The sequence below is a fragment of the Lepisosteus platostomus genome, chromosome 26, assembly GCF_059453375.1.
Source record: "Lepisosteus platostomus isolate fLepPlt1 chromosome 26, fLepPlt1.hap1, whole genome shotgun sequence".
In the NCBI taxonomy this organism is placed as follows: domain Eukaryota; kingdom Metazoa; phylum Chordata; class Actinopteri; order Semionotiformes; family Lepisosteidae; genus Lepisosteus; species Lepisosteus platostomus.
This window is the reverse complement of record NC_142636.1, coordinates 13,310,444-13,321,643: the sequence shown is the minus strand read 5'-3', so window position 1 is coordinate 13,321,643 and position 11,200 is coordinate 13,310,444. Positions and strand designations below refer to the sequence as shown.

The following is an 11,200-nucleotide window of genomic DNA, read 5'->3' as shown; positions in this document are numbered from 1 at the left end:
AATTAAGATGTTGTTTACATTCAAAGCCAATAACAAAAGGCTAAAAAGTAAATAGAGAATATGAAAGAAAAACAGACAAGTCAGGATTGCAAATGCAGTCAAACCTGAATTATTTCAGTGCAATGAATTACTGCAGTGTGCATAATTGTGATTTTGGAATTATAACTAGCTCTTTAAGCTATCTCAGTCATTTACTGAATTTCAAGATTCAACCATGAACACCAAAGCAAATCAGGGCTAAAGTTTTATAAAGCTCTGAACAGGAGAAATGTATAAACATATATTGAAGATCTTAATTAAGAAGACTTCTATTTCCACATAAAGATGTCAAAGGTACCCAAACTCAGCACAGATTGCTGCAGTCTCTCCAAACTAAGTAGAGAAAAGAGGAGTTGGTTAGGGTCGTCAACGTGAGGCCAGCTCTTACAGAATTCAGTGGCTGAGATGGGAGAAAATGACACGAGTCAACAGCATTACAGTCGCTCTACAAAGGGGGCTTGTAAGGGACAGAGAAAAAGCTCAAATCCCACATGGGGTTTACAACAAAGTGCCTAAGTGATACTGCTCATGAAGCAAGACATTCCCTGGTCAGACAAGGCAGGAAATTGGAACTTGTCTAAATGGAAAATGTTACATCACTCAGTACATACCATCACTATAGGCAGATTTATGTTACAGTTCTGCCTCTCATCAGGAGCAACTGGGACACTTGTCAAGACTAACGGCAACCTATATGGGGCAAAATATTGACAAATCTTAAAGGAAAACCTGCTTCAGACCTAAAACTAGCACCAAATTCACCTTTCAGCAGGATAGTGATCCAAAGCTCAGGATGAGAAAGCGAGCGTCCTTGAGTGGCCCACTCAAAGTCCTGGCTTGAATCCTGCTGCGGATCTGCGAAAAGACCTGAAAGTTCCTGTTCATAAGCAGCTTTAGAGAGTCTGAGCCAATCTGCCGAGATGAATGGGTAAAAAAATGCACCCAGCCCGTGGTCAGGACTTACCCCAAAGGACCTGCGGCTGCCAAAAGACACTTCCAACAAATATTGAGTTTGTGGTTCTTATAAAAATCAAACTATTTTTCTGTGTCACTTTTTATTTTTAGGGACATGAACCTATCTTGTGCATAGTTGTCTTTAATTTGAACACTTCAGTTTTTAATAAGATAATAGTTTAAAATAATGGGTATGCATCATTCTGCAATTTGACAAAACAGGACACCATAGGAAGCGTCTGAAAACTTTTGCGAGGCACTGTATATATTATATCAAACTGAGCCCCATTTCCTTAATTAAGGGTGCCTCAAATCTCTATGTGTTTTCCCCAAGTCAAATGATAAATCTGTGATAAACGCGAACCAGTATGTTAGCAGTGGCTGCTGTGATAAAACAGAGAGCACCGTTAAACAGGTTTGTTATCTTGACACTGCTTGCCAGAACACTGAATCACCCCCCACAGTTTAGAACCAGAATTGAAGAACCAGAAATCAGAATCAGGGACAAACCGGGCACAATCATTTCTTTTTTTTTCCAGGATTTGTACAATCTTTCTTTACATTACAGTAATCGCTAAGTCCCCCCCCCCACACACACACACATTTCCCCAAATAAATAAGCATCTGTTCACAGTTGGGGCGCCTGGCCGCACAGCGGATCACCCTCAACACGTTTCTGACAACCTGCCTTCAGTGCACTGGAGAGAGAGAGAGAGAGAGAGGAGAAGCTTGACCCTTCCTCATGACCACATGCACATCCTCATCCATATTCAACCAGGCTGGGGTGAGAGAAAGAAATGAATCAAAATAATACTGCAGAATTCCCTTTACAAGAACAGGACACCTCTTCCATGCTTGAGGGCAGGGTTTTACAAAGCTTGCTTCTACAGGATCCTAAGCCCAGAAAAAGATCTGAGCCATGCAAGTCTTCTACAACGTCCTTCCCCTAGCTGTGGTATAAATATTGACCTTCTGCGTGATCATCAGCATCAGGCCCTGCATGATGCACAATGAGCTCAATGCTTCCACACCCCTGTGGTTGCATCTGCTCCTCTTTATGCTTGGTGTTGTGTCACAGTGGTATTGCTCCCCTGTCCTTTTTAAAACAGTTAATTTCCGGAAGGGCTCTGACATTAACTCAGTGGAGGTTTTAGTCACTTAGTCTACTTCTGATTACCGAATTAATCTCCAGCCTCATAAAAGTTCTGTAGAAAATGTATCTTGACTCAATGGCATCTTTTAAGCAATCACTGATAAAATGATAAAAAAAAATCTAAAAATAAGTGCAAATTCAGAAAGTCATCAATATGAGTGAATTTCAACTGGACAAAAAAAAATCAGAAGATAAACCAGATTCTGCAGAAGCACACCCATGTTCTCAAACTACTTTTATTCCATTCATTGAATCTCTACCTGATTTGAGCTGATCTCAAATGATTGGTCAGGGACTCGTGCATGCGTTCAGGCAGTGATGGTGCAAAGATGCCAAGGAGTCAGGGGACTAGGTGAAGTTAAGGAGCCGCTTCAGCTCAAGATACTGAAGTATGGAGAATCGGTGCAAACCAGGCTCAGAGAATTGATTGCTGCAATCAAACCAGGGATCCAGGATCCTGCTGCTGAGAGGTCAGTAGGTCTGTGGGTCTCCTTCAAGGTCCAGCACCTCAAAGGCTGAGGTGCTGGTAAAAAGTAGTCTGATCAGGGCAATCCTTTAATACCTGTGGATTAAGTTGACAACCCATCTTGCTAATCAATACTGATTTCAGGGCTATGTAAAACACTCCACAAACACAAACAGAGTAACAAAAATAAGCCTCCTTATGGGTTTTGTTCTTTAAAATTCTAGAAAAATTGATTGTGGATACTTTTTAAACGCATTTGGCATCAATCTGATGAACTGATCATGCGTGGCTGACTGCAATGAAGTGACCAGTGACTTTGCCTGTCAAGAATCATAAAAATCAGGGAACAAAGACTAATATACCTCATTTAATCAACAGAACACCTTTGTGCTATAAGTATTTTGGAGGCTAGACTAAAGTCACCTCAGATTCAGGGATGAATCAAGGTTTTGTGATGGATGTCTGCAAGCCTGGAGCAGACACAATAATAGGCAAATTGCTGTTGGCAGCAATTGAGGAGTGCGTCAATGAGTGACAGAATAGATTGGGCACAACTGATGAAGTGATTTAACCCACTGAATGCCAAGCCTGATCAGGACCCATCAAGGGGGATGTCTGGCCAGGAATGGCAAACTGGCAATCTGTTTGCATGGCGTTGCAAGTCCAGCGGCCTCACTTCCTGCCTTTCTCTCGTATTTATCCCTAACACGACAGCATTCCAGCAAGACAATGCTGATCCAATGTGACAGTCACGCACAACTAATTAGACCCCACTGAATACCTGTGAGCATGGTGGTGCATGGTTTCTAGAGGCCAGGGACCAAGGACCTTGGGGTTCTCGTCTCCAAGGAAACTGGGAATAACGCGCGTTTGCATTACCCACAATCCACCGTGGAAAGAGCCAAGTGTGCAGAGTATGAAGGGCAAGAACAGAGGAAGGTGAAGAGAGGAGAGAGGTGCAAGAGAAACAGCAGAAAGACGAGAGGAGGAAGGAGGGAATGAAGTCTGTAAGTGCAAGGCTGTGGGTTCAAGTTCCAGGCTCTACGAAAATACCCAGCTGTATAAACATCGGCGTTGCTGACAAAACCCATCAGCCGAATGGAAAATAATTAATAACGGTCTCGTGTTCTAGTCAAACATGAGAATGTCAGTAGTTTAGATTACATGAGGAAGACCCTAGAAATGATGAGTTGTAATAATACAGATGAGGTCTTAAGGTAAGAAGGCTGTAACATGCCCATTTTTAAAACTTTCACACCCTGGAGACTGTGTGACCTGCTCATTGTTAAAGGTTTAACGGAAGTCACGACAGAATTGTCCCGCGAAGCTGCAAGGTCTGAACAAACCCAGCCTGGCTCAAGGATGCAGGGTTTGTGCCACTGCTCTGGGACGGTAAACGATACAAAACAAGACGGGAACAAAACAAACACCATTAGAAAAACAAAGACAGAAACCATAACTGGCTAAGGTCCATGAATTCCTTTTCCAGCCTTTTCAAGGCTTCAGTTAAAAAACAAGGCAGTCCTACTTCAGCTGAAGTGAATCCCCCCCTCCCCACACACACCTGTTTTAAACCAGTTCAATTCTCTTGTTCATTTGTTGAGTCTTCTGTACATTTATAAATAAAATCCACAGTTTTGGGGATGTCCATAAAAAAAATAGGTCCCAGGATTTGCCAAGAGTCTCTTAGGATTTCGAATGACAACAAAGACCCTGTTCATTCAAGTTGCGATCAAATTTTCGGTCCATTTAACTGATCCGCGTTTTTCTATTTCTTAGTCTGTACTCTATCTGATGTTTGTGATGCAGGTCTAGAGACGTTCTTGGCCTCTTCGACGTCCTGTTAAATACTGCGACATTAAAAAGTCCAAACAAATGACTTGATAAATGGGTCATTTCCTTGCGGAAGGAACGGAGAAGTTACAGTACAGAGGTCGGTTGAGTCCAGCCGGCGCGTGCTGGGTCAGTCTGGAGGGAACAGGGCAGAGATACAAAGAGGAGCAGGCTCAGATCTCTGAACACAGCCCGCATGAACAGTCCCCACAAAACTCCTGTCCGCTGTGAGGGCAGTCTGTACTTTAGCGCGGGCTGGAGAAGGGATGTCACTGCTGGGGAAGTTTGCTCTCTGGCTGGGCCTGGGGGTCTTGTTGTACTTCTGGAGTGGTGATCCCAGTGTGCAGCTTCTCCAGCGAAAGCTTCATCTGTCACAGGCAAAACACAACAGGGGACCAATAAAGAACTTAAATCACAGCAACACCTGGAGCTGCGTAATGCTGGGTTTTTCTTCATAGCTCACCAACACACTGCTAAGAAACAAGCTGTTGAGTGTGTCCGCAACCTAGGTTTAAGGACACCCTCTCAGGTTTGAGTTGGGTACAGCCGGTGCAATGAATTATGGGTATGAATATTAATTAGGAACAAGTAAAGGCTTAGACCAGGCTAAGAAGAGGAGAAAAGAGACACGACGTTTCAGGTGTGGAGCCTCCTTCTTCCGGCTTCACCATTTAAATGTTTTTCTTCTCTTCTCAGTGTGGAATAATCCTTTACTTGTTCCTTTGCAGCCTACGCATGCTGACGCTGCTACCCAATTGAATATTAATTAGCTGTTGCTTAGCTTTTTCCATTCTTCCAGTACAATGGTAGCCATTCTATCTTTTCAACTTAGTGATGATCACTTTTCCACTTTGGAAAGCTTAGTTTTCTACTAACGTGGAGCTCTGTGCTTTTTGTTTCATGCTTTAAATGCCCACGGATTTTCAAAGATTGGTTTCATCACCGCTGTTTTTGTAGCCCATGTTTTATGAATATCAGAGAAACGTTATTGTTTGCTGTCAATGGTTGAAGCCACACCTTCAGGTGTTTTGTCACAAAAGTAGCCAGTTTCCTTTACCATTACATGGCGAGTAAACCTGACTCACTCGTCCAGTCTAGGACAACTAAGAGTCTTGACAGGCATTCTGGATTTTATGAGCCTATAGCTGAAGGAGTTGAATGCAAGTTTAATTGGCAGCAATTTCCCAAAACATAGCCAAATTCCCGAGCATGTATCCCATCTCTATTGAGCTAATCAGCCAATTTTCAGTTTGTGCTTAATTTTACAGCCAGTGATGTGATCAAGCTAGCCATTGTGCATTGCTTCTTAGGAACTGGTACATTTTTCTAGTCCTGAATTGATTGCCGAGCCTTAACCTTTTCGATAAGACTCATCAATTTTAGGCCTCGCCAGGCAACATTAACAGTAGCTCCCGGACAGTACGGACTCTTTACCTCGTCCAGCAGCCCCACTGACGCCTTCAGGATCTGCTGCCATTTCTGAATCTCCGCCTGGTGGAACTGCTTCTGCAGCTCCAGGATCTGAGCCCACTCCGAGGCCGTCTGAGGGAGCTTGCTACTGAGGGAGAGAAAGAGACAGCCGAGCGCTGAGCCACCCTGCCCAGATTCCTTGGCCCCGCTCTCCAACGCAGACAGCCCTGGTTGCTCTCGCCGCAGTTTACCGCGAACGTTCGGGAGGGATGTCAGGGGTCAAGTTCACGTGAAGTTTCGGGAAGGATGACAGCAGCCAAGTTCGGCAACATTCGTTCTTCACACCACTTTTTCCATTTAGAAAAACATGATCAATACCACAGATAAGCACTGGATAACTCCCCACTTCTAAGGGCAGGGGGGCTAAGCCAAATCTTAGTCTGGCTAAGCACTATTTTTTTTATTAAAAGTCGACAAATCATTTTAAGCCCTGGACAGGAGTGCGAGTGTTATGGCACGGTACGGTTCGGTCTGGAGTGGCATCGTCCGTTACCTGTCAGTCAGGGCGTAGGAATGCCAGGTCTCTAGCGTGTGCGCTGCCCTCTCCAGAGACCACAGCTTGTAGAACAGCAGCATGTTCAGGGCCACCAGCACCACCAGACTGAGGGCCAAGAGGCGGACACAGAGAGAGAGAATCAGCCTATCATCCTGCTGTGGTGTTGTTTGCTTATTGTGTCGGTGTCACACTACACGACTTTTTCTAGGATTTTCAGTTGTAGCCTTCATTTAAATAACCACAAGAAAATCAAGGCGAGCTGTAGAGAGTCGCAGCCTGTTACCGTCAGTTGTGTTGTGTGACACCCCCAGCGACTGTCATAGCGCTCTTAACAGCCCCTAAAACTCTCTGTGACTCGCTACGACAAAATCAAACAGGTAGGGGTGGGCTCTTGTGTCTGCGACGGTCACCAGCCAACGAGGGCTCAGCCGGAAGTACAATGCAGGGAATGCAGGGAAAGAAGGAAAGCGAGTGTTTTGGACTGTGGAAATGGAGGAGAGGCTCGTCGAACTGGACGGAAAAGGCAGCGAGATTCAGCAGCTGCAGTCGTTAAATTTGCCATGCTCTCCGACGCGAAGTCGTGTCGAGTCATGTACTGTAGTGTGACGCCTGCTTTACTGAAGAACCCACCCACCACCATATCCAAACAAAGAGGGGGGGGATGAGGAGAGAAAGATGAATACAAAGAGAAAGAGATAAGACAGATGTCTTTAAATGTATTCCAAAGAATGGTTTTAAATGAGAGGAAGCCATTTGGCCCATCTAGCCTGTTTGATAGTAGCTCATTGATCCCTGGATCTCATCCAGCCCTTTCAACTGAGCAAGGGTATTGCTCCCTACTTCCACCACCCTTTGTGTAAAGAAGTCCAATTGCACTTTCACAGCTTTCCTGGGAATTGGCAATTTTTCACCTTTTAAACCTGTACTGAAAGGATCATTCCTTTGATAGAGCAACCAGAGCAGAAATGTCTCTTGGTGGACAACTGAACAGCAGCAGACGCGAGATGGCAATTTGTGAGTGTTGGGAGAGCAGGTGGGGTGTACAGTACCTGACACAGATCCTAGTGAGGAGCAGAAAGAGGAAGAGAGGGAAAGAGAAACATGAAACGCTGAGAACAGCCTCTCGAAACAGAAACACATTATCAGTGGGGCTGGGGCATGTCGTAATAGGAGAAATTTACACACATTTGTCCCGAAAGGACAGGGTGATTGTTTGCGTGACTGATTACCCAATTGCTCTTGCTAACAAATGGGATAGCAAGACAGAAAGGGCAACCCACTATCTTGCTCTCATGTAAAGTCACTGGCCAAAAATATTCTAAACTCTCTAAACTCCCTCCCCAAAATGGTTCCGAAATATGAGCAATCCAGTCCCCAAATTTTGGACTGCCTTCAACTGAAGCTGTGATAAAGATAATGATGACTCGTACTGAACTACACTTCCCAATTATTTCAACAGCACAGAGATCTGGCTGTTCTCGCAGCAAGAGAGATTTATATATTAGATGCGTGCATGGAATTTGCCCACTGAATGCAATTCAGTCTACAGTAGCTACTGTAGCTCACAAATTGCAGCCCTGAACTGCAAACACAGAAATGAATGCAATCAGTTAATATTTCGGCTTAGAAAGGATGAATGCATTAAAAAAATTAATAACCCTTCTTTCATGATCTCAAAGAGAAACTGTTAAGTTTTCCACTGTCTGTCTAAAGATAGTTTCAAACCTCATATTTGCAGATACTCTGCAGAAAGCAGTACAGACGGGCACACTCACATGAAGCTGACGATAAGAAGGATAGTGGAGAGGTTTCCTCCTTGCGATCGCTCTCCCAGTTTAAAATACTGAGCCCCTGAGAGAGAGAGTGAGACAGGATCAGCATATCAAACAACAGAGTGATCTTTTAATGTCACTCATCTGCTAAATCTCTAAAAGTGATGTGAAGCAAGAAACGCACTGTGCCCTTTTTTGAAATGAGACCTACAACTGAAATGATTCATAAAGCATTTTACTCGTTTCTGTCAACTAAATCGAGTCCTTAAAGTTAACATCTGTGCCGCTGCATCTCTGCTATAATCACGAGGGATCTTTTCCACTGCACTCACCTTGCATGTTTGAAAGATCCCCTATTGCAAATTCAAGGAAGACCTGCTGCACGAGTCTTGAGAGACCAGGTGTTTTTGGGGCTTTCAGCGGATGAAACCAAAACTAAAAGCCTTGCAATACCCCTGTTGACCAGTAGAGGACACAGTTTCACAACAGCGAGGCACTAGCTCCGCCAGCTAGAGGTTAACGCACTGACTAACAAGTCCAATCAACGCCGAGTCAATACTTTAAGTCATAATCAAAGCTCCACACAGGAGACATGTGACAGAAACTGAGTGGCTTTCAACTTGTTTACACCAAAGCTGCTTCACAATACAGAGAATGGAAGAAACGCAAGTCAGTAAAGCTTTATTTTGTGCACATAATGACAACTTTAACATCAAATGCTGATGTCATATGCTTTAACTAAAAATTGTTAAATGAGAAGATCCCGAGTAAATCAATACAAATCCTAGGAAAAGAAGAATCCTTCATTCACGTGAGAGCTAGGGGGTTGCTGGAAAGTCAGGGGTTGGAGGAAACATTTTGCGGTCAAATACTGGTTCCACTCCTCCTCCCGTGCGCCCCCCCCCCGTGCCCCCCCGCACGCCTACCTGTGCCGCCTCTGGCCGGCCGCTCCTTCTCCGAGAGAGGACCCGCCGCTCCCGTCGCGTCGTGCAGCGCCCCCCGGCGGCCGGAGGCGCGCTTGCGCCGGCGCAGCGCGGGCCCCTTGCAGGGGGCCTCCCCGACCACCACGTCGGTCTGCAGCAGGGCCTCCAGCTTCGACACCTCCATTTCTGACAGAGACACCCCACAACGTCAGCGCGCGCTTTGACCGCCGCTCGGCCACTCCTTCATTCACCCGGCTCGATCCCCCCAGGTGAAACATCCGCAGCACAACCTGTGGAGGATTTCCTGGAGGCCGAAATCCCCATCTGTGAGGTGACTGGGTGCTCTTTGTCTAGACACCTGTGTCGAGTCCATCGCCTCACCTATTCAGAGTCTCTAACACACAGCTACTCATCACGTATGATGAAAGACACCATTCAAAACAAGTCTGCAGCCCAGCTGTAATGACAGATGTAGCCAGTCCTGTTAATAATGCAACAGTCATGTCTGTCACTCCAACATAAGTCATTCCAGATGATGGCTTCTGTAATACAACTGCAGTCACCATTATTATCATACAGTCAGCTCCCTTACCCCTGGCCTACGATACTACAGCAAGCTTGACACAGTCAGATCCCTCACCTCTGGCCAATAACACACAGAAGCAAACAGTCAATCCTGTTACTTTAAAGGAACAACAACCCTCGAACAGGCTGGCACCTCCTTGAGGGACACAGCAGTTATACTGTATGCCCTATACTGCCAAGACAGGCTCCAGATTGGTGCAACCCTCACCAGGATTATTGGCTTCCTGGTAATGGAAGGATTATCATTAAACACATCCTGCCAGTCACCTCCGTGCAATCATCTAAACCCCTCCAGATCTTGCTTTCAGGGTTACCTAGGTGTCTGTAGTACTCCTCGATGCCACTCCAGGTGTTTTTCTCGATCAGGGCCTTCACCAGGCTCCAGGGCTGTTTCCGGTAACGGATGTCCGAGGAAACCCTGAGGCAAAGAGGAGACGTTCCCCGCTGGTATTACTACGCTCCGGAGAAGCGGCCGGGCCTGTACCCCAGTCGGCAGAGCTGTGCCGCGGCCACGCTCGCTCACCTGAGCCGGCACTTGTTCCGCGCCACGCTGGTGAGGCAGTAGCGGTGCACGGTGTAAAAGTAGTCTTGGTAGGGGATGCCGTGTGTGATGACCTCAGAGTCCACCACATAGCATTCATGTTTCTGGCTGCTTTTGTACAGGGTCTGGGGGAGGAGAGAGGACACACAGTTGCTATGGGGCATAACTAGGGTTCAACAGCCAGAAAAAAAGCTTCCACACACTGGACACCAAGGGACTATACATACAAGATGGAAACTTCTACTGTATTCCTGATCAACTTTTATACTGTACTTTAACCCCCAATTATGCCAGTAAAAACAAGCAGTATGTGCTCCATTACAGCACTTCAGAATGGACATTTATGTTCCTGCAGAGCCCTGGTTCCAGAAAGCTTCACAAGTCAGCAATCAAGCAGTCAACTTCCGTTCCAATTCTTTAATCTGCCATGGTATCTTTAAGAGAGACGTTTGGAGAGCTTTGAACTAAATATATGATTCCCCAGTTCCCAGCCATCCAGGGATAGAGGGGTCCACACATGTCATCTCTTAGATGTCTTTGAGATGTTAAACCCAATAGACTCCTTCCCTCCCTTCAGGCCATCCCTGGACTGTAGGGTCCAATCCACAGGAAGACTCCTAATGGTAAAGAAACAGAGTGGTTCCCTCTTGGGGCAAATGCTGTCTACATCCACACCCCCTGCAGTGTGACTGGTCTCTGACCTGTGTCTCCACCACAGGGGCGGTCTTTGGTCCCAGTGGGTTGTTGATGGCAATGGTGTAGGTCAACACTCTGGTGGAGTTCCCACTGTTCTCTTGGTGCCAGTCATTCATGGTCAGATCTGAGCGAGAGGATGGGAAGGGGAGGCAGAGAGAGAAAAGTGATTGTTAAGAAACATCAATGTTATTTTTTTAAAACTGGACAACCATAAAACAGCCAGATTCAACACAGATTCCCAAAGTGCATTTTTAAGCCCCTCCACCAGGATG

General features: G+C 45.7%; 1 protein-coding gene across 7 annotated transcripts in view; it reads right to left on the bottom strand.

Moving 5' to 3' along the window:
• Positions 1-1,507: 1,507 nt before the first annotated feature.
• The window catches only part of gramd1a (GRAM domain containing 1A), a 48,949-nt gene continuing 39,256 nt past the window's right edge, over positions 1,508-11,200 (bottom strand). For 5 of the 7 annotated variants that reach the window (XM_088621375.1, XM_088621374.1, XM_088621378.1 and 2 more), the window contains 8 exons: positions 10,934-11,052; positions 10,215-10,357; positions 10,006-10,109; positions 9,110-9,292; positions 8,187-8,262; positions 6,409-6,516; positions 5,880-6,003; positions 1,508-4,813 (listed from right to left, as the gene is read on the bottom strand). In XM_088621375.1, the coding sequence (XP_088477501.1) occupies positions 4,715-4,813; positions 5,880-6,003; positions 6,409-6,516; positions 8,187-8,262; positions 9,110-9,292; positions 10,006-10,109; positions 10,215-10,357; positions 10,934-11,052 (956 nt within the window). In that variant the 3' untranslated portion in view covers positions 1,508-4,714. Of the gene's footprint in view, positions 4,814-5,879; positions 6,004-6,408; positions 6,517-8,174; positions 8,263-9,109; positions 9,293-10,005; positions 10,110-10,214; positions 10,358-10,933; positions 11,053-11,200 lie in introns of those variants that run through there. The other 2 variants (XM_088621376.1, XM_088621380.1) reach the window with 2 other exon arrangements.